The sequence below is a fragment of the Rhinoderma darwinii genome, chromosome 7, assembly GCF_050947455.1.
Source record: "Rhinoderma darwinii isolate aRhiDar2 chromosome 7, aRhiDar2.hap1, whole genome shotgun sequence".
NCBI classification, from domain to species: Eukaryota; Metazoa; Chordata; class Amphibia; order Anura; family Rhinodermatidae; genus Rhinoderma; species Rhinoderma darwinii.
In genome coordinates this window covers 71,943,864-71,971,303 of record NC_134693.1, presented here as the reverse complement: position 1 = coordinate 71,971,303, position 27,440 = coordinate 71,943,864, and the positions used below count along the sequence as shown (strand labels likewise).

The following is a 27,440-nucleotide window of genomic DNA, read 5'->3' as shown; positions in this document are numbered from 1 at the left end:
ACTCTGCCGGGTAAATGGGCCGCATGTAGAAAAAAAAATGGGAAGTTGATGGGCTGCATTACTTTCAAATTTGATACAATATAAAATCATTATTTAATCAATTAGTTATTTGAACTACCACATGACTATACGGATGCAGCCGCGTGACTATACGGATGCAGCCGCGTGACTATACGGATGCAGCCGCGTGACTATACGGATGCAGCCGCGTGACTATACGGATGCAGCCGCGTGACTATACGGATGCAGCCGCGTGACTATACGGATGCAGCCGCGTGACTATACGGATGCAGCCGCGTGACTATACGGATGCAGCCGCGTGACTATACGGATGCAGCCGCGTGACTATACGGATGCAGCCGCGTGACTATACGGATGCAGCCGCGTGACTATACGGATGCAGCCGCGTGACTATACGGATGCAGCCGCGTGACTATACGGATGCAGCCGCGTGACTATACTTCGTCACTATAATATTACCGCTAGATTTAAATTCACCAGAAATTTGCGCTCTTACTCCACGTGCTTATTTTAACAGTTTTCCAGTTTGTGACGCTAAATGCAGTCTGGCGTCTCAGTTGGCAGCGATTTGGCAGACACAAGAATGTCAAGATTGGGCAGCCCCTTTTTAGGTGGTGCCACAGTGCCCACTAGGTGCCACACAACCCCCCCCCCTACAGATGGCTTCATTGGGGCTCCCTCTGAGTGGAGTCCCCAACCATAGTGTTGCCAGCGCTCTGGCCAGGAATTCCTCTCCTAAAGGAGCTCCTGACGTCACTGTCCATATAGGACCGTGACGTCAGGCGTTTCTCCAGGAGAGGAATACCCGGCCAGCCACGGCAACACTCTGGTTGGGAACTCCACTCATAGAGGGAGCCAAAATGGAGCTATCTGTAGGGGGAGTGTAGCGTGGGGTATGTTGGCCACTATCTACATGTGGGGGGGGCACTTCCTACAGGCGGCTGTGTGCGGTGCTCCTCCTTAGACCTGCTGTATCTGGGATGTTTCGGGAGCTTCGGTGGGCTGCATGTTTGAGACCCCTTGTTTAATGTCCCCATAATAGCCCTCCTAACTTAAATAGTACAAGAACCTGATGTAAAATCTGTTTGAAAAACACAACCCCGTGTTGGCAGTGGCAGAATACGGGCTGACTTAGACTTGCGATAGTCTCTATTCTGCTGACCAATCTGTAGGGTAAGGTGAGGGAAGTCGGTACTTCTGACGTTTTTTGCTTTTCCTCTGCATTGTGCTGTTCCTCTTAATTTTCCTGGAAATGTATCAATAAAGTAAAGGTTTATACCGATCTCCCCATGCCCACACATGTAAAATAAAACCATTCCATGCCTCAAATTTCTTACACTCTTACCCCCCTTCTTTTTTTCTTTTTTTTTTTTTGGGGAACTAGAAGTATTTACTATAACAGACATGTCAGGAGAGCTGGCAGGTACGGGACACTGTCAGAATACTGCTGTGACTATAGGGCATGTTATTAAATGTTCTAGAGACAAAGATTATTTTTCCTGACTAGCTGACTCATCAGTTCATAGACTGATAGGAAACGTTCTTCGCCCATTGCAACCACTGAAAATCGATCATCTCAAACCTAGCGTAATACACTGTAATGGCTGACTAATTGTGAACTAATTTGCAAATAACATAATATGCATTAATAACGTGCATGACGACCACTGCATCTCCTACAAGAAGTTTAAAACGGATGGCGGGAGCCACAGCCAAGGAAGTCGGTGGTTGCCAAGGCAACCGTACAATGCTGGAAGCCTGTCCTGCAAAGCAGCTATGCCGGAGAGGCTTCCGACGTGATCTGTTTGCCCAGCACGTCCCCTGAGCATGGCTCTTGAATATTGTGTTTAATGTTTGTCTATGTTATAGCCTATATGCCCATAATGTTTACATGAATAGAAATTTCCAGTATATCTATACATATAAAGTGTAATTTCTTTCTCTTCCTACATGCTCAGTGGAATGCAGTTGCTCTATGGGCCTGGGATATTGTAGTTGACAACTGTGCAATCTGCAGAAACCACATCATGGACTTGTGTAAGTACCTGCAATTGAATGTCCTTTCAGCCTAAAATGTATCCTATGCGTAAAGAATGAGGACCATTCAATTGTTTGCCTTTAAACCCCACCCACATAAGGCCATATAAGATGGCTGCGGGAGGGACACCCATCTTCATGTATGGGACACCTGTACATCACACAGTCTCTCAACCTTGCAGTTTTTTATTTAGTTTTCTAACCAAACACAGGACTAGATGCAAAAGTAAAGTCTATTTTTCTTTATACAATTTCTACTTCTTGATACTCTTCTGGCTTTGGCAAAAAAAAAAGCATCAAAAACTGACTGTGGTATTTCGCTATAAACAGTAGAGCGCCTGTGCTGCAGCTTTCCGCTTCCGGCTCGGTACACTTCATAACTCCCGATGCCTGAGGCAGATGGAACAAATGATTGGTGCGGGGTCCTGTTGGACCCCCACGATAATATACTAATGACCTATCCTGTGGATAAGTCATCCGTATGTAAAGATGCCCCATGACCAGAAAACTACTTTAACCCAGCAATAAGTGCAGTGCCACCTTAAAATCGCTAAAATAGACAAACCACCGTTTCCGAATGGTATACACCCCTGCGTTCTACAGGAATGAAGTACCGTGATAGGCAGACCCTTATTTCTGATATTTAAAGAGGCTCTGTCACCAGATTTTCAAACCCCTATCTCCTATTGCAGCAGATCGGTGCTGCAATGTAGATTACAGTAACATTTTTTTTTTTCAAAAACGAGCATTTTTGGCCAAGTTATGAGCATTTTTATATTTATGCAAATGAGCCTTTCTTAAGTCCAACTGGGCGTGTATTGTGTATGTACATCGGGGCGTTTTTACTTGTTTTACTAGCTGGGCGTTGTGAATAGAAGTGTATAATGCTGACGAATCGGCATCATCCACTTCTCTTCGTTAACGCCCAGCTTCTGGCAGTGCACAGACACACAGCGTGTTCTCGAGAGATCACGCTGTGATGTCACTTCCTGCCCCAGGTCCTGCATCGTGTCGGACGAGCGAGGACACATCGGCACCAGGCGACAGAGGCTACATTGACTTACCTGCAAACGCCGATGCTGCTGCAGAATCAACTGTAGCCTCTGTCGCCTGGTGCCGATGTGTCCTCGCTCGTCCGACACGATGCAGGACCTGGGGCAGGAAGTGACGTCACAGCGTGATCGCTCGAACACGCTGTGTGTCTGTGCACTGCCAGAAGCTGGGTGTTAACGAAGAGAAGTGGATGATGCTAATTCGTCAGCATCATACACTTCTATTCACAACGCCCAGCTAGTAAAACAAGTAAAAACGCCCAGATGTACATACACAATACACGCCCAGTTGTACATAACTTTAAACACGCCCAGTTGTTCTTAAGAAAGGCTCATTTGCATAAATATAAAAATGCTCATTTTTGAAAAAAATAAATGTTACTGTAATCTACATTGCAGCGCTGATCTGCTGCAATACGAGATAAGGGTTTGAAAAATCTGGTGACAGCCTCTTTAAGGATACTATAATGACTGGGTCTGCTCCACAGGACTGTCACATAGCAAATGTGGCACCAATATTCAAAAAGAGGTCAAAAAGTGAGCCTGGAAACTATAGACCTGTAAGTTTAACTTCCGTTGTGGGTAAAATATTGGAGGGTTTTCTAAGATGCTATTCTCGAGTATCTCAATGCAAATAAACTGTTAACGCAGCATCAGCATGGGTTTATGAGGGATCCGTCCTGTCAAACCAATCTGATCAGCCTTACAAAATACTCTGAACATACCCTACGAGTGTAGTGCTTATTTTTAGCATTTTTCTGGCTTTCTCAAAACGTGTGTGTGTGTGTGTGTGTGTGTGTGTGTGTGTGTGTGTGTGTGTGTGTGTGTGTGTGTGTGTGTGTGTGTGTGTGTGTGTGTGTGTGTGTGTGTGTGTGTGTGTGTGTGTGTGTGTGTGTGTGTGTGTGTGTGTGTGTGTGTGTGTGTGTGTGTGTGTGTGTGTGTGTGTGTGTGTGTGTGTGTGTGTGTGTGTGTGTATATCTTAAGATCAAATATGTACACATAACGGGAATAGACTATACTTAAATGATCAAGAGAGAAAAGGGGAAATTGGCCATCAAGGATAGATGGTTCAAAATAAAGTCCAATAGTACTACTAATGTTTGTAATTCTAATGTCAAGTAAATACAAGAGGATAGCAGTGATGAGAACCTCGTTATCATAAAGGTGATGACAGTTGCAAAAAAACAACAAAAGGGAAGATACACAGGCTATAAACCCCCTCCATAAGTTGCGCAATAAAAAAATATTGATATTAGAGAGGCCACAAAGGTGTGAAACCTTCATTCAGTCCATTAGGATTTAGAGTACTCCAACGGTGAATCCACCATGCTTCTTCTTGTACGAGTTTTTGGTCTAAATTTCCAGCCCCGGGTCCCTTTGTTCTTTTGCCAAAAAGTCATATGTACTCAAATGGTACCAATAAAAAGTCGTCCTGCAAAAAAAAAAAAAACTCTCCTACAGCTATGTCAGCAGAAAACTAAATTTATGGCGCTGCTAAACTAATTTAGATAAGTGTTTTTACTGTGTAAAACATAAAGCTATATAAATTTGGTATTGCTGCAATTGTAACGTAAAACCGCCGAATAAAGCAGTTTATAACACTATGAACGGCATGAATTTAGTGTTTTTCCTATTACCCCACCAAAAATGTCAATAAAAGTTAATCCATAAATTGAGTACACCAAAATGGTGCTATAAAAAAAAAATACTTGTCCTGCAAAAAAACAAGTCCTCATGCAGCTATGTTGACGGAAAAATAAGTTATAGCTCTTTGAATGCGACGATGGAAAAAGTTAAGGGGTAACTAAACATTCAACAAACTTCTGACATGTCATAGTGACGTGTCAGAAGTTTTGATGGGTGTCCAAGCACTGAGACCCCACCTACCGCTTTATTTTAGCGATTAAAGTGCTCATGTGAGCGCTGAGTCGCTTCTTTTTTGGTTCGGCTTTTCCTGGAAAGCTGATGTAGCGGTGTATGGGCTTACAGGCTTTCTATTGAGCCCGTACATCAGTTTTTCCAGAAAAAGCCGAACAGAAACTAAGCGGCTCAGCGCTCACATGAGCGCTTCTGTCGCTTCGTTTTAGCGATTTGTGGGGTCTCGGTGCTCGACATGTCAGAAGTTTGAACGTTTAGTTACCCTTTAAGAAAAGTGCCTGGTTGTTCAGGTTTAAAATACCTTCGGTATTAAGGGGTTAACACAAAGAAGGATTAACATTGAATATCTGCAACAAAAATAAAATTTTCAAATTTCCCCTTTTAATTTGCTCTTATTCCTGTGACCTGGCTGAAGGTTTAAGAAACTTCCAAAATGTTATTTGGAATACCTTTAAAATTGGGTGATTTTATAGTTGGTTTCTGACATATAGACCCCTCAAAGCCACTTCCAGAGGTCTCATTAATGCGCCTATAGTAAGGCTGGGCAATTAATCTAAATTGAGTGTAATTAAATCGATGTCATCTTGCAAATCTCGGTTTTATCAATTATTTTCTCCCGGTTTAAACTCTATCTGCATCTACAGGACTCGGATACAGTTGAATGCAATGGTAGAGCAGTGCGCCGTGTAAGGTCCCTGCTCTACCATTCACTATCTATCGCTGGACGCGAGGCAGTGACATCATCGCGCCTGTCTGTGCCGAGCTGCACAGGCCAGAGGAGCAGAGGGATCTCCTCCACTACTCATTGGAACGGGGTTAGGTGAGTATGTATATTATTCGTTTTGTCAGGCACTATTGGGGGGGGGGCAGCTGTGGGGACTTATACTGTGAGGGCAGCTATGGTGGCATTATACTGTGGGGATGGCAGTTATGGGGGGACATTATATGGTGTGGAGGACAACTATAGGGGCATTATAATGGGGGGCAGTATACTGTGTATGGAGCACTATGGGGGCAATATACTGCGTGGGGGCAGCCCTATGGGGGGCAATATACTGCGTGGGGGCAGTGTCGGGTTATATCATATACAGTGTATATAGCAGGCTCGGGATAAATATTAATTCAATGGCGTAGCATGCAACTGGGGGGGCATGACATTCAAAAAGGGGTGTGGCCAAATCGTTCATTAATTGTAATGGAGGTTACATGTTCAATTAATCGTGGTTTTGATTTAGGTCATAATTGCAGAGCCCTACTCTACAGGCATCATTGATGCTTTGAAAGGCTCTGGCACACTAGTAAATTGGTCTTCTGCGTATTTCTACGCATGAGGCATAACTGATTTTAATAACGGAGCTGCTAAAAGCCCATGCAGGTGCCGACTCCGCTGGGCTGCAGCAATAGATGGGACCAGCTAAATAAGCAAATCGGAGGCTGAGCTTGTGACGTCTCTTGTTGCAGCTCTGCGGTTTCGGCACCTGCATAGGCTGTTGGCAGCTCTATGAAGAGACTTTTTTTCCGACATTCTGGCCTTTTGATTTGGAGCCTTGCCTCTACTCTCAGAGGTGAGGGGAGGTGGAGCTGCCATGACTGTGTGATGTGGGCATCAGTAGCAGCAGCAGCTGATCACATTTTCCTCACTTGTTGATTTCCCCAATACAGACTTCAGCTGAGAGTGATGTGCCGCTCTGGGTGTGAATGGAACTATTTTGCCAACTTTGAGCATGTATTTATACAATTTTTTTATTCACTTTTTTTTATAATGTATTTTTTTTTTTTTTTCTTCTCTGTATCCTCTATACATAGAAGCTGTATCGTCCTGTCTGAGCCGTGTCAGTCAGTCTAACTGAACTGACGGCTTGTCTGAAAGCTGGTCCTGCGTGTCTCTCACACACAGGATCCAGCTAATAACGATCACATCTAAGGGTGTGTTCACATCCGGATTCTGTTGATGGATTCCTCCGACAGAAGGTCTGACAGAACCCATCAACGGAAAAGTTAATGGAATCTGGTAATGCTTCTATTGCAAATAGTTTCTGTTTGTCTCTGTTCTGTATGGTTTCCGTTTTTTTGCGCAATCTATGCGCAGTCGACGGAGACAACCGGAAACCGTTTGCAACGGAAGCATTACCGTTGAAATCAATGGTAATGCAAAGTAAAGCTATTTTTTCCGTTAGATCTGTCGGAAGAATCCATCAACGGAGAAGCTGACAGAACCCTGATGCTGATGTGAACAGGCACTTAATTATGATCGCGCAGGACCAGCTTTCAGCTGAGCAATTCAGACAAGACGATACAGATTTTATGTATACTACATAGAAGCTGTATCGTAAAAAACAATGTATAAAAGTGATTTTAAAAGCTGCATAAAAACACAAAATACATTAATAATTTATTTTTTTTTGTAACTGTGTACTTGGCTTTTAAAGTGATCCTCCGGTCTCGCGACAACGTTTTATATATGACTGGGTATATGAAGGTATATTACCTGGTGCCCTCTATTTATGCCTCTCTGCGGTGGATCCACCACTTTGGGGGTCCCCTCTTTGTTGTCCCAACATGGTTGCAGCGCATCTTATGCTAGGTGTCTGAGACACTCCATTGTTTTGGCCAGAGCTGCTCATGTGAGCCATTCTGGCCAGTCTGAGAACAGAGTGTCTTAAGACTAAGGCTCCATGCACACGAACGTAATTACGGGCCCATAGACTTCTATTAGCCACGTGTACCTTCCAGTTTGTTTATGGGAAGGTGCCCGTGCCGTTGAAAAATATAGAACATTTTCTATTTCTGGCCGTAATAACGGCACGGCAGGCCCATAGAAGTCTATGGGACTCCCGTAATTACGGGTGGCTACGTGTGTGCACCCGTAATTACGGGAGCGTTGCTAGGCGACGTCAGGGGATAGTCACTGTCCAGGGTGCTGAAAGAGTTAACTGATCGGCAGTAACTCTCAGCACCCAGGACAGGGACTACCGCTGGAGTTAATAGTATTAAAAGTTCACTTATCCAGAACTCTTCTTCTTCCTCCAGTCCGGCCTCCCGGGATGACGTTTCGGCCCATGTGACCGCTGCAGCCAATCACAGGCTGCAGAGGGCACATGGACTGCTGCGTCATCCAGGGAGGTCGGACTGGATGTCAAGAGAGGGACGCGTCACCAAGACAACGGCCGGGTAAGTATGAATTTCTTTTACTTTTACTGCAGAAAGGGTTGTCCCTTCTCTCTATCCTGCACTGATAGAGAGAAGGGCTGCCGATTTAGTGCAGTGCAATTTTTGCAGCGAAAACGTGCCCGTAAATACGGGTGGAATACGGGTGACACCGGACCCGTACGTATTTAAGGGCACTGGTCTGTAAATATTGGTGCAATACGTGTCGAATATGTGACCAAGGACCCGTATTTACGGGAGGACAAAAATACGTTCGTGTGCATGAGGCCTGAGTCTGTAAAGTGCTGTAACCATTTTGGAACAACACAGAGGAAACCCTAAAGCGGCAGAGGGGCACAACTGGAGGGCACCAGGTAATATTACTTCATGTACCCATTACATCTATAATTTTGTCCATGGACCGGGGGGTCGCTTTAACTCCTGGTACTTTATTCGTATTCTTTCCCTGCATAAATTTAGAGTTTAACACCACGTATCCCTACGTATCATTGCTTTGAGTTCATGTATATTATGTACACCTGCTCGGCTAAATACTCCTCAAAAATGCTATGTGGAATATTTTTACTCTGCTGGAAAATATGTAGTGCGATCCCTGCCCACTTCAGAACTGATTTGGTACCTCAAGGGGAAAAAAATAATGGGTTTTGGAAATAATCCTAATGTTAAAACTGCTGCTAATGTTACAAGACTTGTAACGTCAGAAAAAAAAAAAATAATAATAAAAGGACGTTGCAAACCTTAAGCCAACGTAAAGTAGACATATGGGAAATGCCTATTTTCTGTGTTATAACTATGTATCTGTCTCAAAACAGTCTCTGAATCGCTTGGATAAGTGAAAGCACTACAAAACTGAAGCGGCAAGGGGTTAAAATACATCCTTAGGAAAAATGGCTAGATCAACCGTGTCACTTTACGCTAGTAGCATTTTTCAAATTCTAGGGATATGTTGCAGCATTTTGTAGTCCTAATAATATATCTCTTTCCAAGTATGACCAAAACCACATGTTACCGTGCGGTTCACAGGACAGGACCCTATAAATACACGTTGAAGCTGCAGTATTCATTTAACCCTTTGGGACTCAAAGTCCACTGTAAAAATCCAGTACACCCCTCGCAAGCAAGCATGTTATCTGTTCAAGATTGCTTCCCTCCACTTCTTCTAATATAAGCCATCTCCTCGGGTCAAAAACTTGATGGGCAATTTTTTTTTTTTTTGCGGTAGGTAGTACCTTCTGATAACCAAGAGAGAAAAAAAAAGTGAGGGATACAAAGTTTTAATAGCTGATCGATGTGGTGATTGACATTTCGTGTGCTGTGGGTCAGATACGCAGGATCCGCTCTCGGCCAAGCCATCAGTTCAGCTGAAATGATGTAATCGGCTGAGAGAACGGTACAGCTTCTATGTATCCTGTATACATAGAAAACTATCATAAAAAGTACAAGTGAATTTGAAGAGGTCAACTAAAAAATTGCTTAAAAACACATGGCTTTACTTATTCAAAAAATAAATCAAAAAAAATTCTAATGTGAACATAGCTATTTAAGTTACTCTAATATTGAGAAAGCGGATGTCTAGATATTTAACCCTTTAGTGACAAGCCTATCTTGGGCCTTAAAGCGGGCCTAAGTTTTTATCATAAGTTGAAATGGTCATGGACTAGTTTTGGTAACGGTCCTTTATTGTAGAACTGTTTTTATCAGAGACATTAATTTTCCTACTGTAAGCTCTGTGGCTGCACATTTACCTGCTTTTCTCCTTGAATCTAGGGGTATATGTACCTATGCTGGCAGTCTGCCAGCACTATACTGTTCTGTACTTCCACTCCCTTACTTTCAATGGATGCATGAGGAGAGAACGTTCTGGACAGAAAATACAACAGGAGAGGCAGCAAACTTAATTTCACATACTACAGGGATTGTGTGTCTTTGAGCAAAGGAACAAGCTGTATCAGGACTCGCAAGAATACTTGTGAAGGGTAAAGGCCCTCATCTGCTTCCTGCAGTTCGTCTTGCAATATGTTTCTGTTGATAGACTAACTTTCCCTAACAAGCAGTGGACAACCGTTTAGGAGGACGTGACCTAGGGCCTGGCGGTTATGACCTAAATCAAATTCATGATTAATTGAACATGTAATCTTGATTCCGATCAATGAACTACTTAGGCCGCAAACTTTTTTGCATGCTACGCCATTAATTTAATATTCCCAAACCTGTTCTTTACTATTGTATATAATATGCCCCCTACAGCTGCACTCCACACAGTATATTGCCCATTCACAGTATATTGCCCCCATAGCTGCCCCAATAGTTCCCTAAATAAAATACTCTCCTAACCCTGTTCCATCGACGAGTGAAGGAGATCCCTCTGGTCTGTGTGGCTTGGCGAGGACCGGTGCGATGACGTCACTGCCTCACGACTGTCCTCGCAGAGCTGTGAGCATCTGGCGATCTATAGTGAATGGTAGAGCAGGCCCCCTGCTCTACCTTTTGATTGAACTGTATTTGACGCAGATACAGTTGAAACCGGGGGGGGGAGGTAGCTGAGGTCTGGGAGCACCTCAAACGGATGTCATCGATATCCGTATCAATCCCGCTCGTTTAACCCCTCAGATGCGGCGCTCAATATAGAGTGCCATATCTGAGTGGTTTTGGAGGGTGGGGGCTCCCCCTCACATCCCACCGGCACCCTGCTACACGATCGCAGTTTGCCGGTGTCTTCTATGGCAGCCGGGGTCTAATAAAGGACCCCTAGAGCTGCCTCTAGTTAATGCCTGCTAGGCCATGCCAGAGGCATGACCTAGCAGATGCCATTCTGTTTTACACAGACAGGCAGTAATACACTGCAATACAAAAGTATTGCTGTGCATTCTAAAAGTGATCAGATGATTACATAGTGAAGCCCACATTTGGCTTCGCCGCATCCATAGCGACCCCAACTATAAAGCCATTGACCCGCTCGGCAAATGCCGTAAAAAATAAAATAAAATAAACAATGCAAGAATTTCTGTGTATGCTGCCTGTAAAAAAAAAAAGTGATTTAAAAGTGATAAAAAAATCACATGTACTCCAAAAATGTCGTCCCGCAAAATAAAATAAAGCCCTCATACAGCTGCATTGGCGGAAAAATAAAAAGTTAGGGCTCTTCAAATATGGAGACAAAAACAAATTTTTAAAGTGTTTTTACGGTGTAAAAGGTAGTAAAAAAACAAAACCTAAATTGGGTAGTTTCAATTGCAACAACCCGCTAAATAAAGTTATCGTGTTATTTATACTACACGGTGAATCATGTAAATTTAGGACACCGAAAATTGGCAAAATTATCCCCCCCCCCAAAAAAAAAAGTTTATAAAACGTAATAAATTATAAATTATATAAAAAATTGCATGCTCATTAAAGGGAATGTGTTGCCAGCAAAACATGTTGTTTTTTTTTTTTTTAGTTAAGCAATTAGTGTGTAGGTGATTAAACATTGTTCTAATTTTTTATTTCTTTTCACGAGTCAGGAAATATTATAAATTGGATTCAATTTATAATATTTCCCAGCACTGGTCACTAGATGGAGCAATTCCCAAAATTGCAGCATTGCATGTGGTAAAGCAACCACATTGCTTTATGCTGCAAAATTGGGAAAAAATCCCTCGCTCTAGTGAGCTCTCAGAATTCCCCCCCTCCTTTATCCTGGCTAGTGCCGGGAGAAACGAGGGGTTTGAACGGTCTAACCTCCTACACAGTGTCGCCATTTTTTTTTGAGCTAACACAGTGTAGAAGGTTTACATACACTAGTAAAACACACTGAAACACGAACATACATAGAAATCACTTACCTGCTCCAGTCACTGCCGCTCCCTTCCGTCGTCTGCCGATGCTCCATGTGCCGGAAGCCGCGACCGGAAGTAGTAATCTTACTGCCCGGCCGCGACTTCCGGTCTACAGGAAAATGGCAGACGGCGCGCATTTCAAATCTGACTGTGTGGGAGCGGCGCATGCGCCGTTCCCACACACACGGCGTACACCATAGTGGATGGAACGGGCCCCGTTCGCAGTCCCTATGGGACTGGAGCTGCCGTATTCCATGTCTGTATGTCGTTAATCGACACATACAGAAATGGAAAAAAAAATGGCAGCCCCCATAGGGAAGAAAAAGTGTAAAAATAGAAAAAAGTAACACACAAACACACAAATATAAACGTTTTTAATAAAACCCTAACATAAAACTGTTCCTTTAACCCCTTCCCTCTTTAGCCACTTTTGACCTTCCTGACAGAGCCTCATTTTTCAAATCTGACATGTTTCACTTTATGTGGTAATAACGTTGAAATGCTTTCACCTATCCGGGCGATTCTGAGATTGTTTTCTCGTGACACATTGGACTTTAAGATAGTGGTAAAATTTGGTCGATACATTCAGTATTTAATTGTGAAAAACACGAAAATATAGTGAAAAATTGCAAAAATTAGCATTTTTCTCAATTTAAATGTATCTGCTTGTAAGACAGGCAGTTATACCACACAAAATTGTTGCTAATTATCATCCCCCATGTGTCTACTTTAGATTGGCATCGTTTTTTGAACATCCTTTTATTTTTCTATGACATCACAAGGCTTATTAGAACTTTAGCAGCAATTTCTCACATTTTCAAGAAAATTTCAAAAGGCTATTTTTACAGGGGCCAGTTCAGTTGTGAAGTGGTTTTGAGGGCCTTATATATTAGAAACCCCTAAAAAGTCACCCCATTTTAAAAACTTCACCCCTCAAAGTATTCAAAACAGCATTTAGAAAATGTCTTAACCCTTTACACATTTCACAGGAATTAAAGCAAAGTAGAGGTGAAATTTACAAATTTCATATTTTTTTGCAGAAATAAATTTTTAATACAATTTTTTTATAACACAGAAGGTTTTACCAGAGAAATGCAACTCAATATTTGTTGCCCAGTTTCTGCAGTTTTAGGAAATATCCCACATGTGGCCGTAGCGTGCTACTGGAATGAAGCACCGGCCTCAGAAGCAAAGGAGCACCTAGTGGATTTTGGGGCCTTATTTTTGTTCGAATATATTTTAGGCACCATGTCAGGTTTGAAGGGCTCTTGCGGTGCCAAAACAGTGAAAATCCCCCAAAAGTGACCCCATCTGGGAAACTAGACACCTCAAGGAAATTATCTAGGGGTGTAGTGAGCATTTTGACCGCACAGGTTTTTTACAGAAATCATTGGAAGTAGGCCGTGAAAATTAAAATCAACATTTCTTCAAAGAAAATGTAGGTTTAGCGATTTTTTTTCTCATTTCCACAAGGACTAAAGGAGAAAAAGCATAGCAAAATTTGTAAAGCAATTTCTCCCGAGTAAAACACTACCCCACATGTAGTAATAAATGGATATTTGGACACACGGCAGGGCTTAGAAGGGAAAGAGCGCCGTTTGGCTTTTGGAGCTCAAATTTAGCAGGAATGGTTTGAGAGGCGATGTCACATTTACAAAGCCCCTGAGGGGACAAAACAGTGGAAACCCCCCACAAGTGACCCCATTTCGGAAACTACACCCATTGAGGAAATTATCTAGGGGTATAGTGAGCGATTTGACCCCACAGTTTTTTTGCAGAAAATATTGGAAGTAGGCCCTGAAAATAATAATCTACATTTTTTCAAAAAAAATCTAGGTTTAGCTAATTTTTTCTCATTTCCAGAAGGACTGAAGGAGAAAAAGCACCACAAAATTTGTAAAGCAATTTCTCCCGAGTAAAACAATACCCCACATGTGGTAATAAACGGCTGTTTGGACACACGGCAGGGCTTAGAAGGGAAAGAGCGCTATTTGGCTTTTTGAGATCACATTTAGCAGGAATGGTTTGCGGCGGCCATGTCACATTTGCAAAGCCCCTGAGGGGACAAAACAATGAAAACGCCCAAAAAGGGACTCCATTTAGGAAACTACACCTCTTGAGGAATTCATCTAGGGGTGTAGTAAGCATTTTGACCCCACAGACGTTTCATAGAATTTATTAGAATTAGGCAGTGAAAATAAAAACAGTCCTTTTTCTTCAATAAGACGTAGCTTTAGCGCAAATTTTTTCATTTTCTCAACAAATAAAGGAAAAAAAGAACCCAAAATTTGTAAAGCAATTTCTCCCGAGCACGGCAATACCCCATATGTGGTCATAAACTGCTGTTTGGGCAAACTGCATGGCTCAGAAGGAAAGGACCGCCATTTGGAGTGCAGATGTTGCTGGATTGGTTTCTGGGCGCCTGTGGGCCCAAAACAGTGGAAACCCCCCAGAAGTGACCCCATTTTGGAAACGACACCCCTCAATGCATTTACCAAGGGGTGTAGTAAGCATTTTAACCCTGCAGGTGTTTTGTAGAAATTAGTGTTCACTCGATGTTGCAGAGTGAAAATGGGATTTTCTTCCATAGATATGCCAATATGTGGTGCCCGGCTTGTGCCACCATAACAAGACAGCCCTCTAATTATTATGCGGTGTTTCCCGGTTTTAGAAACACCCTACATGTGGCCCTAATCTTTTGCCTGGACATATGACAGGGCTCAGGAGTGAAGAGTACCATGCGGAGTGGAGGCCTAATTTGGCGATTTACAAAGTATTGGTTCACAACTGCAGAGGCTCAGATGTGAAATAATAAAAAGAAACCCCTGAGAAGTGACCCCATTATGGAAACTGCACCCCTCAAGGCATTTATTAAGAGGCGTAGTGAGCATTTTCACCCCACAGGTCTTTTCCATAAATGAATGCACTGCGGATGGTGCAAATTAAAAATTTATATTTTTCCCTAGATATGCCATTCAGTGGCAAATATGTCATGCCAAGCTTATGACGCTGGAGACACACACCCCAAAAATTGTTAAAAGGGTTCTCCCGGGTATGACTATGCCATATATGTTGAAGGAAACTGCTGTTTGGGCACGCTGTAGGGTTCAGAGCCGAGGGAGCACCATTTGGCTTTTGGAGAGCGGATTTTGCTTGGTACTAAATTTGTTTGAGTATTGCTGGTGTTTTATAATGTGGGGGTACATGTAAGCGGGGCGGAGTATATAAGGGGCATAGTCAGGTGGTATGAAAAAAAATTAATAATCCATAGATGTGTGTTACGCTGTGAAGCAATCCTTTCCGCACAGGCCAGTGTCGCACTGATAAATGGTGTCATTTCTTATCCCCCTTTTGGTCCACACTCTGCACCTTTGTAGTTTGAGGAATTTTGCTGGGAAAGTGTTGTCCTGGTATAATACGGGCACCGTCACTTCCAGCGGATATGTTTGGGCCCTCCCTTTCCTGGTTCCCTAATTTTAGGTCCTTGATAAATCGCCTCTTCAAACAGAAGAAATGTTCCCCTCGGGCACAACTGCATATTTTATTTCCTGACTTATTGGAGCCATAACTAATTTTATTTTTCATAGACGTAGCAGTGTGAGGGCTGGTCTGTTGTGGGACGAGCTGTAGTTATTATTTGTACCATTTTGGGGTACATGCGACTTTTTGATCACCTTTTATCCTATTTTTTGGGATGCCAGGTAAACAAAAAAATGCAATTCTGGCACAGCTTTTTTCGTTTTTTTATACAGCGTTCATCACGAGTTATAAATTACATGTTAACTTTATTCTGTGGGTCAGTACGATTCTGGCGATACCTAATTTATAGCATTTTTTTATGTTTTACAACTTTTTTCACAATAAAATTACTTTTGTAAAAAGAATGTATTTTTTTTCTGTTGCAAAGTTGTGAGAACCATAACGTTTTAATTTTTTTGTCGACGGAGCTGTATGAGGGCTTGGTTTTTTTGCGGGACGAGCTATAGTTTTTATAGGTACCATTTTTGGATACGTGCATCTTTTTGATCACTTTTTATTCTAATATTTGTAGGGCAAAGTGACTAAAAAACAAACTCTGGTAACGTTTTTTTTTACGCTGTTCACCGCGTGCAATAAATAATACAATATTTTGATACCTCAGGTCGTTACGGTCGTGGCGATACCAAATACATATGGTTTATTATTATTTTTCAATAATAAAGGACTTGATAAGAGTAAAAGGGGGATTGTGTTTTATTTGATTACTTGAAACTTTTATTGTTTTCAAACTTTTATTTTTTGCACTTTTTTTATACTTTTTTTACACTTTTCTTCAAGTCCCACTAGGGGACTTGAAGGTCCAACGGTCAGATTTTTTTTTTTTCTAATACATTGCACTACCTATGTAGTGCAATGTATTAGATCTGTCAGTCATTCACTGACAGCAAGCCGATTAGGCTTCGCCTCCCGGCGGGGCCTAATAGGCTTCCGTAATGGCAGAGCAGGAGACCATTGTGTCTCCTGTTGCCATAACAGCAGTCGCCAGTCCCGATTGCCTGTCAGGGCTGGCGATCTGCTAGTAACCGCTACGATGAAGCAATCGCTTTCGATTGCTGCATCGAAGGGGTTAATGGCAGGGATCGGAGCTAGCTCCGGTTCCTGCCGTTGCAGGTGGATGTCAGCTGTACAGTACAGCTGACATCCACCGCTGATGACGCCGGATCAGCTCCTGACCCGGCGCCATCTTGCCGGCAGCTACGGAAGCCGATCAGGCTCCGCCGCCGGGCGGATCTTGACCGGCTTCTGTGCTAGGCAGACCGGGAGGCCAGTATTAGGCCTCCGGTTGCCATTGCAGCCACCGGAACCCCGGAAATTTCATTGCTGGGGCTCCGATGAGCTGCAAACACCTTAAGTGCAGCGATCGCGTTTGAGCGCTGCACTTAAGGGGTTAATGGCGGGGATCGAAGCTAATTTCGGTCCCCGCCGTTACAGTCGGATGTCAGCTGTAAGAAACAGCTGAGATCCGGTGATGATGGCACCGACTTTCTGAGCCGGTGCCAAACATTTGACGTACATGTACGGCATTTTGCGGGAAGTCAATGCTTTCCATGACGTACATGTACGTCAAATCACGGGAAGGGGTTAAGGCCTAAAATAGGCTGGTCACTAAGGGGTTAACTTATTTATTTATTTTAATTTTTTTTTTTTTACGTGCGGGGTTAAAACATTTTTAAAGTACACTACCGTTCAAAAGTTTAGGGTCACTTAGAAATTTCCTTATTTTTGCAAGAAAAGCAGTTTTATTTCAATGAAAACCTTCAGAAATAAACTCTATACATTGTTAATGTGCTAAATGACTATTCTAGCTGCAAATGTCTGTTTTTTTTTTTTAATGCAATATCTACATAGGTGTATAGAGGCCCATTTCCAGCAACCATCACTCCAGTGTTCTAATGGTACATTGTGTTTGATAACTGTGTTAGAAGGTTAATGGATGATTAGAAAACCCTTGTGCAATTATGTTAGCACCGCTGTAAACAGTTTTGCGGTTTACAGGAGCTATAAAACTAACCTTCCTTTGAGCCAGTTGAGAATCTGGGGCATTACATTTGTGGGTTCGATTAAACTCTCAAAATGGCTAGAAAAAGAGAGCTTTCATGTGAAACTCGACAGTCTGTTCTTGTTCTTAGAAATGAAGGCTATTCCATGCGAGAAATTGCCAAGAAACTGAAGATTTCCTACAACGGTGTGTCCCTTCAGAGGACAGCACAAACAGGCTCTAACCAGAGTGGGAGGCCCCGCTGCACAACTGAGCAACAAGACAAGTACATTAGAGTCTCTAGTTTGAGAAATAGACGCCTCACAGGTCCTCAACTGGCAGCTTCATTAAATAGTACCCGCAAAACGCCAGTGTCAACGTCTACAGTGAAGAGGCGGCTCTGGGATGCTGGCCTTCAGGGCAGAGTGGCAAAGAAAAAGCCATATCTGAGACTGGCTAATAAAAGGAAAAGATTAATATGGCCAAAACACACAGGCATTGGACAGAGGAAGATTGGAAAAAAGTGTCATGGACAGACGAATCTAAGTTTGAGGTGTTTGGATCACACAGAAGAACTGAAAAGATGCTGGAAGAGTGCCTGACGTCATCTGTCAAGCATGGTGGAGGTAATGCGATGGTCTGGGGTTGCTTTGGTGCTGGTAAAGTGGGAGATTTGTACAAGGTAAAGGGGATTTTGAATAAGGAAGGCTATCACTCCATTTTGCAACGCCATGCCATACCCTGTGGACAGCGCTTGATTGGAGCCAATTTCATCCTACAACAGGACAATGACCCAAAGCACACCTCCAAATTATGCAAGAACTATTTAGGGAAGAAGCAGGCAGCTGGTATTCTATCTGTAATGGAGTGGCCAGCGCAGTCACCAGATCTCAACCCCACAGAGCTGTTGTGGGAGCAGCTTGACCGTAGGGTACGCAAGAAGTGCCCATCAAGCCAATCCAACTTGTGGGAGGGCCTTCTGGAAGCATGGGGTGACATTTCTCCCGATTACCTCAGCAAATTAACAGCTAGAATGCCAAAGGTCTGCAATGCTGTAATTGCTGCAAATGGAGCATTCTTTGACGAAAGCAAAGTTTGAAGGAGAAAATTATTATTTCAAATAAAAATCATTATTTCTAACCTTGTCAATGTCTTGACTATATTTTCTAGTCATTTTGCAACTCATTTGATAAATATAAGTGTGAGTATTCATGGAAAACACAAAATTGTCTGGGTGACCCCAAAGTTTTGAACGGTAGTGTAAGTTATTTGCCAATAAACCCATTAGCTATCAGAAGAGAAAGTTGTGTGTGTCTGTGTTCATTTCAAAAGCCATAACTTTTTAACGAGTTTCTTCTGTGTTTTTTTGTTTTTTTTATACGCACCATTTTGGGGTACTTAACCTTTTTAACCTTTTTAATTAATAAAGTTTAGGGGTAATGGAGAAAAAAACAGCAACTCTGACAGAACTATTTTGCATCTTAGAGGCACTGTCACCAGTTTCTAAGTGCCCTATCTCCTACCTAATCTAAAAATAGCTGTTTGAAAAATAGCTGTTTGAAAAATAAACGTTTAAAAAAAAAAAAAAAGATTTTTAATTATATGCAAATTTGTTCTTCATGCCCAACTGGGCGTTTCTTTTTTACTTTTGACCAAGCTGTGCTGTCACTTACTTCTGCAGTTCCTTTACCGGAGTGTCAGGAGAATGAAAAGACATGGCCTCCACACAAACTTTACCGACGTGTCGGGAGTGTGAATAGATGTATCCTCCTGGCTGGAGGTGATGTCTATTCACTCTCTAGACACCTCAGTAAAGTTAACGTGGACGTATGTGACAGCACAGCGAGATCATGTTGGGAGTACAAATGGACATGAATGGAGAGAAGTGTATGACCCTGATTGGTCAGCGTCATACACTTCTCTTCACAACGCCCACTTGGTCAAAAGTTGAACGCCCAGTTGGGCATTAAGAAACTAATTCGCATAAATCTAAAATTGCTCGTAAGTTTCTCCAAATTGTTTTTCAAAATAGAAACCACTGTTATCTACATTACAGCGCCAATCAGATTATGTAGGAGATAGGGCACTTATAATGTGGTGACAGAGCCTCTTAAAGAGAACTTTGAAGTTGTATTCTGCCTCTGCCAGTTTCATCTTAAGAGCCGAATCTGCTTGTATGTTTCTCATTTGTTTAGCTGACTGTCGTTTAACTATGATGCCCCTAAAGTATGCCTTAAAGAGGCTCTGTCACCAGATTTTGCAACCCCTATCTGCTATTGCAGCAGATAGGCGCTGCAATGTAGATTACAGTGACGTTTTTATTTTTAAAAAAACGAGCATTTTTGGCCAAGTTATGACCATTTTTGTAGTTATGCAAATGAGGCTTGCAAAAGTCCAAGTGGGTGTGTTTAAAAGTAAAAGTCCAAGTGGGTGTGTATTATGTGCGTACATCGGGGCGTTTTTAATACTTTTACTAGCTGGGCGTTCTGAGAGAAGTATCATCCACTTCTCTTCAGAACGCCCAGCTTCTGGCAGTGCAGACACAGCCGTGTTCTCGAGAGATCACGCCGTGTCGTCACTCACAGGTCCTGCATCGTGTCAGACGAGCGAGGACACATCGGCACCAGAGGCTACAGTTGATTCTGCAGCAGCATCAGCGTTTGCAGGTAAATACAACATCGACTTACCTGCAAACGCCGATGCTGCTGCAGAATCATCTGGTGCCGATGTGTCCTCGCTCGTCTGACACGATGCAGGACCTGTGAGTGACGACACAGCGTGATCTCTCGAGAACACGGCTGTGTCTGCACTGCCAGAAGCTGGGCGTTCTGAAGAGAAGTGGATGATGCTTCTCTCAGAACGCCCAGCTAGTAAAAGTATTAAAAACGCCCCGATGTACGCACATAATACACACCCACTTGGACTTTTGCAAGCCTCATTTGCATAACTACAAAATTGGTCATAACTTGGCCAAAAATGCTAGTTTTTTAAAAATAAAAACATTACTGTAATCTACATTGCAGCGCCGATCTGCTGCAATAGCAGATAGGGGTTGCAAAATCTGGTGACAGAGCCTCTTTAAGTTTCAATATTCATTTATATTTACTGATGACCATTGTAACTTGTTGAAAATATCGTAAACACGTGTAGCACAAAGATGGTTAGGATTAGGATCTAACTTATAATGTGGTGTCAAAGCCTGTTTAAGAATAAGCATAAAACAAAAAATCATCTTAACTCTGTCAAAAATAAACTTTAAAAAAAAAAAAAGAAACTACATTACAGCGCATTTCAGATTTGGTAGGAGATAGGGCACTTAGAAACTGGTGACCGAGCCTCTTTAACCCCTTAATGACCGGGCATGTTTGTACCTTAATGACCAAGCCAGATTTGTCAAATCTGGTATGTCTGACTTTATCAGAGAATAACTCTGTGAAAGTTTTGAATATCCAAGTAATTCTGACATTGTTTTTTCGTCACATGTTGTACTTTATTTTAGTGGTAAAAGTAGACTGATACGATTTGCGGAAATTAATTAAAAAATAGAAAAATGGAAGAAATTTTGTAAAAATTACCATTTTCCCCTATTTTTAACTGCAATATGTCACATATGTACACACATACTGTACAATTTTTTTAATTAAATATATATTTCTATCTCTTTACTCCATTTTGGCAGCACTTTTGAAAAAATAAAATAAATTTTCAGCAATTTAGAGGACTTACAAATTGAATAATTTTATAAATTTTGAAGTACATTTTGTTTTCCGGCACCAAGCCAGGTTTTCAGAGGCTCATAGGTCTCAGAGTGATGGAAACCCCCACAAATGACCCCATTTAGAAAACTAGACCCCTTAAGGTATTTACCTAAGGGTATAGTAAGTATTTTGACCCCACAGTTTTTTGCTAAATTTAATACATAGCAGGTGAAAAAAAAAATAATTTCACTTTTTTTCATAAAAGTATCAGTTTGAAGACCAATTTCTTTGTAAAGCGACCATGAGAATGAAGAAACACACCACAAAATCTATCACCCTCTCTCTCCTGTTTTCAAAAATGCCCCCATTGTGACCCTAATGCGCTGCCTGGACACACGGCAGGACCCAAAATGAAGGGAGCACCCGGAGGCTTTCAGGACTCATATTTTGCTTGAAAATGTTTTAGGCCCCACTGTACATTTGGAGAGGCTTTGAGCTGCCAGAACGATAGAAACTCCCCATAAACGACCCCATTTAGAAAACTAGACCCCATAAGGTATTTATTTAGGGGTATAGTAATTATTTTGACCCCACAGTTCTTTGCTAAATTTAATGCATATCAGGTGAAAAAAAAAATAATTTCACTTTTTTCATAAAAGTATTTGTTTGAAGACCGATTTCTTTGTAAAGCGACCATGAAAATGAAGAAACACACCCCAAAATCTATCACCCTCTTTCTCCTGTTTTCAAAAATACCCACATTGTGGCCCTAATGCGTTGTTTGGACACACGGCAGGGCCCCAAAGGAAGGGAACACCCGGAGGCTTTCAGGACTCATATTTTGCTTGAAAATGTTTTAGGCCCCAATGTACATTTGGAGAGGCTTTGAGCTGCCAGAATGATAGAAACTCCCCATAAACGACTCCATTTCGAAAACTAGACCCCTTAAGGTATTTATCTAGGGGTATAGTTAGCATTTTGACCACACAGGTTTTTCGCTAAATATATTGAAATTAGTCTGTAAGAATTAAAATGTACTTTTTTTCTGAAACAACATAGAAATTTTTATTATTTACAAGGAATAACGAAGAAAATGCACCCCAACATTTGTAAAGCAATGTCTCCCGATTACGACAATACCCCATATGTGGTAATAAACTGCTGTTTGGACCCACAGCAGGGCTCAGAAGGGAAGGAGCGCCATTTGGATTTATGATTTTGCTGGAATGGTTTTCGGTGCCATGTCGCATTTGCAATGCACTGGAGGGACCAAAACAGTGGAAAACCCACCAAAAGTGACCCCATTTTGGAAAAACCTTCAAGGAATTTTTCTAGGGGTATAGTGAGCATTTAGACCCCACGGGTCTTTTGCAGAGTTTATTAGAATTAGGGCACGAAAATTAATATCAAAATTTTTTCCACTAAAATGTTGCATTTTCTCATTTTCACAAGGGATAAAGGAGGAAAAAAACAACCATTTTTTTATAAAGCAATTTCTCCCGAGTACGGAAATACCCAACATGTGGTCATACGTTTTTTCATTAGAAATGAATTAACCCTTTCAGGACTGATCCATTTTTTGCTTTCATATTTTAGATTTTCACTCCCTGCTTTCCAAGAGCCATAACTTTTTTATTTTTCCATCAATAGAGTGGTGTGAAGGCTTATTTGTTGCGGGACAATCTGTAGTTTTCATTGGTACCATTTTGGGGTACATGCGATTTTTTTTTTTTTATCACTTTTTATTCAATTTTTTTGCAATCCTGAGCAAAAAACAGGAATTCTGACACCGTTTTTTTTTTGCGGCGCTCACCGTACGCAATAAATGACATTTTTAATTTATTCTGCGGGTTGGTACGATTACGGCGATACCATATGTATATAGGTTTGGTCCTTTTTTTTAGCGTTTGCGCAATAAAATGACTTATTTATAAAAAAAAAAAATTCTGTGTCACCATATTCTGAGAGCCATAATTTTTTTAATTTTTTAGTCAAAAAAGCTGTGTAAGGGCTTGTTTTTTGCGGGACGGATAGAAGTTTTTATTGGTACTATTTTCGGGTACATGCGACTTTTTGATCACTTTTTATTCTTTATTTAGGGAGCGGTGGTGACCCAAAAAATTGCGATTCTGTCGTAGTTTTTTATTGATTTTTTTTGGGGTGTTCATCGTGCGGGAAAAATAACATTATAGTTTTATAGTTGGGTTCGTTACGAACGCGGTGATACCAGATATGTGTACTTTTTTAACGTGTTCATTTTTTTTCTATAATAAAAGTCTTATTATAGGAAAAAAAGCATTTAGTGTTTATAGAACTTATAGCTTTTATTTTTACACTTTTTTTAAAACATTTTTATTACTTTTTTTTACTTTTTTAACTTGTCCCACTAGGGGACACTTAGTCTTGCAGCTTTGATCGCTGCTAGAGTACATTACACTACACACGTAGTGTAATGTACTCTAACTGTCATTGTGACGTGACTGTCACACTGACAGGAAGCAGAGGAGGAACGGCCGGAGGCTGTTCCTCCGAGGCTTCCGTGCATGGCAACCCGGAGGTCATTATCTGACCTCCGATTGCCGTGACAAGCATCGGTAGCCCCCACAATCACTTCGTGGGGGCTGCTGATGTGCTTCAAACCACTTAAATGCGGCGACGGCAATCCGTCGCCGTACTTAAGGGGTTAACTGCCGAAATCAGCGGCGATGGTCCGCTGTCCGGCAAGACTGATGTCTCAGCTGTCGGGGACAACTGTCAGCGCGGGTCTGTCACTCTGTGTTTACACAGAGTGACAGTTTGAAATGCGGACGAAAATGTACGTCATGGTGCGGGAACTAGCAGCCGACCATGACGTACATTTTCGTCCTTGGTCGTTAAGGGGTTAAATGTACACCGTTTACCCAGTAGTATAAACAACATAACTTTATTCTGCTGGTCGTAATGATTATGGGGATACCACGTTTTTCTATAGTGATTTTCTATACTTTTGCACACTTACGCCTCATGCACACGACCGTTGTGCCACTTGGCCCGTTTTTGACGGCATCTGAGTGGCACCCGATAGTCTTCACGGACCCATTCTCTTAGGCCTCATGCACACGACCGTATTTTTTCCCACCCATAAATACAGCTCCGGTGTCACACGTATTCGACCCGTTTTGCACCAGTTTTTACGGGCCCGTGCCTGTAAATACGGGCCCGGTGTCACCCGTATTCCACCCGTATTTACGGGCACGTTTTTGGCTGCAAAATTACACTGCAGTAATCGGCAGCCCCCTCTCTCTATCAGTGCAGGATAGAGAGAAGGGACAGCCCTTTCTGTAATAAAAGTTAAAGAAATTCATACCCGGCCGTTGTCTTGGTGACTCGTCCCTCTCTTCACATCCAGCCCTGGATGACGCGGCAGTCCATGTGACCACTGCAGCATGTGATTGGCTGCAGCGGTCACATGGGCTGAAACGTCGTCCAGGGAAGTCTGGCCGGATGTCGAGAGGGACGCGTCACCAAGGCAACGGCCGGGAGACCGGACTGGAGGAAGCAGGAAGTTCTCGGTAAGTATGAACTTTTTTTTTTTATTTTTTTATTTTACAGGTTGCTCTATATTCTGATCAGCACTCTGGACAGTGACTATTTACCAACGTCGCCTAGCAACGCTCCCGTAATGACGGGTGCACACACGTAGTCACCCGTAATTACGGGAGCCCCATAGACTTCTATGGGCTGCCCGTGCCGTTATTACGGCCTGAAACAGGACATGTTCTATCTTTTTCAACTGCACGTGCACCTTCCCGTAAGAAAACGGGAAGGTACCCGTGGCCAATAGAAGTCTATGAGCCCGTTATTACGGGTCGTAATTACGACCCGTAATAACGGGTGTTTTTACGGTCGTGTGCATGAGGCCTTAGCGGGTGAATCGGGTCTGTGAAAAATTCAGGGTCTCCGATCCGAGGAAACCTAGGACATGTTCTATCTTTTCTCGGATCACTGCCGGGACCCGGCCAGCGCACACGTTCATGTGCATGACGCGTAACGGCATTTAAAAAAAATTAACATTTTATTTTTTTGCGTTGCCATAATCTTTTTCTTGCTCGTGTCATTGGGAGACACAGACCATGGGTACATGCTGTTGCAACTAGGAGGCGTGACACTGAGAATAAGTGTCGGGCCCCTCCTACAGGTACTCGGTCAGATTACTTTCTGTAGGAGGCAGGCACCGCAGGGGTTCCATATGATGAAAGTAGTGGGAGAAAGAAGGGCACGGCTGCACTCCCTAGTCTGATAACATAATGAGACTTGGTCATTCAGTAGTCAGCGTATGTGATATGATCACCTTGTTGGTACTTGGCTGTAAGCATTGTCTCCCTCAGGAGGGTTTTCAGACCTTCAGTGGGAATCAACAATCTTTCAGATAGACCACTCTGCCGGATGAGGCAGGGGACTGGTCGATCGTTGTCAGAGGTTTCCGTGCATGGTTCTGTAAATAATACCTATATGTGTAGACAGCCCAGGGTCCATTGAAGGACCCCAGGGCTGTCAGACCATATTTCATCGTGTTAGGGCATACTTGGGTATGTCCTAAAAACTGCCTGTGTACTATCAGTACACAGGCTATTGTACTGGCCTATAGATATATGCCCATACATTAAAGTTTAAAAATAGAATAGTGAAAAAAGTGTTTTAATTTTTTTTTTTTTTTTATATATATTTTTTTTACAATAAGGGCCTGTTCACAACAGTTCGCTTTCCGTTCCGGGGGAGGTTTCCGTCGGGTGAACCCCGCAAAGGAAAGTGAAAGTGAAACCAGCTGAGTCAACTGCGCTATTCCGTCAGAAAACCGGAAACCTGCCGGAATGGTGACGAACGGAAACCATTAGCGATGTTTCCGTCAGCTGTGGTTTCACTTTCCCTTTCCGTTGCGGGGTTCACCCGACGGAAACCTCCGACGGAACTCCGGAACCGAAAGCGAACGGTGATGTGAACAGGCCCTAAACATTAAAATAAGTCTCTACATAAAATATACACACATTTGGTATCGTCGAGACCGTAATAACCTGCGCAACAAATTTATAGCATTTGAGTGTACGCTGTGAAAAAAGAAACCGCTTTCTTTCACTTCTTATTGTGAGGCACGAGATATTATGAGCCTCCATGGAAGAAGTTTTTATTGTTTGCAAAGTATCGTTTTGGTATCGAATCACAATATTACACGAAGTATCGGTATCTAAATCCAAATTCTTCTATCGTGACAACTCCAATCTATTTTTGTAAATAATCCCCCACCCTTCCTTCAGCTGTAACATAATCCTACAGTGAGCTGTCTCTCTGCCTCATTAAATACAGATTTTAGCAGAAAATTGAGAAGAGCCCGGTAACTGGAGACTGGCATTTTTCTCAAGATATATTGCAAAGTTTCTTGTATTTGCTAGTGCTATTGACTTATAGAATGTGTAATTTAAAGCGACTGGTACACTTTCCTGTCGTACTGCAAAGTTCTGTGTGTAGTTCTAGCCTAATGGATCAGTTGTGTATTTTAGGAATAATCCTTGAAGAAAACCTATTATTCAAAAGGTTGTATTCTTTTGTTTTAAATTAAAAATGTAATTACAAATGTGTTCATTAATTCCTAAATGTTGTAATATCTCTGCTAGGTATAGAATGTCAAGCTAACCAGGCATCGGCCACATCAGAGGAATGCACTGTGGCATGGGGGGTGTGCAATGTAAGTGCCCAAATTCCTGAACAATCTGTTACTCAATGGCAATTCTTGTTTGACATTTTAATTGTTACGTTTTGGTTGCTGTTGCAGCTCACAATCTAGTAGGGCTGGGCAATTATGACCTAAATCAAAAACCCCATTTAATTGAACGTGCAACCTCAATTATGATTATTTAGGCCACACCCCTTTTGCATGCCATGCCCCCTATTTGCGTGCTACACCATTGACTTAATATTTATCCTGAGCCTGCTGTACACTACTGTATATAATATACCCCCTGACACTAATCCCACACAGTATGTTGCTCTCCACATATTATAATGCCCCCATAGCTGTCCTTCACACTGTACAATGCCCCCATACCTACACCCACACAGTATAATGCCCCCCCATAATGGTCCTCCACACAGTATAATGCCCCCCCATAATGGTCCTCCACACAGTATAATGCTCTTATAGCTGCCCCCAATAGTGCCTGATTAAAAATAATATACATGCTCACCTAACCCTGTTCCAATGACGAGTGGAGAGAGA

The 27,440-nt window shown here is 42.3% G+C and overlaps 1 protein-coding gene across 2 annotated transcripts in view; it reads left to right on the top strand.

Annotated features, from left to right (window-relative positions):
* Window positions 1–27,440, top strand: part of RBX1 (ring-box 1) — a 58,758-nt gene that overhangs the window by 3,819 nt on the left and 27,499 nt on the right. For both annotated transcript variants that reach the window (XM_075832280.1, XM_075832281.1), the window contains exons 2-3: window positions 1,980–2,058; window positions 26,839–26,909. In XM_075832280.1, the coding sequence (XP_075688395.1) occupies window positions 1,980–2,058; window positions 26,839–26,909 (150 nt within the window). The remainder of the gene's footprint in view (window positions 1–1,979; window positions 2,059–26,838; window positions 26,910–27,440) is intronic.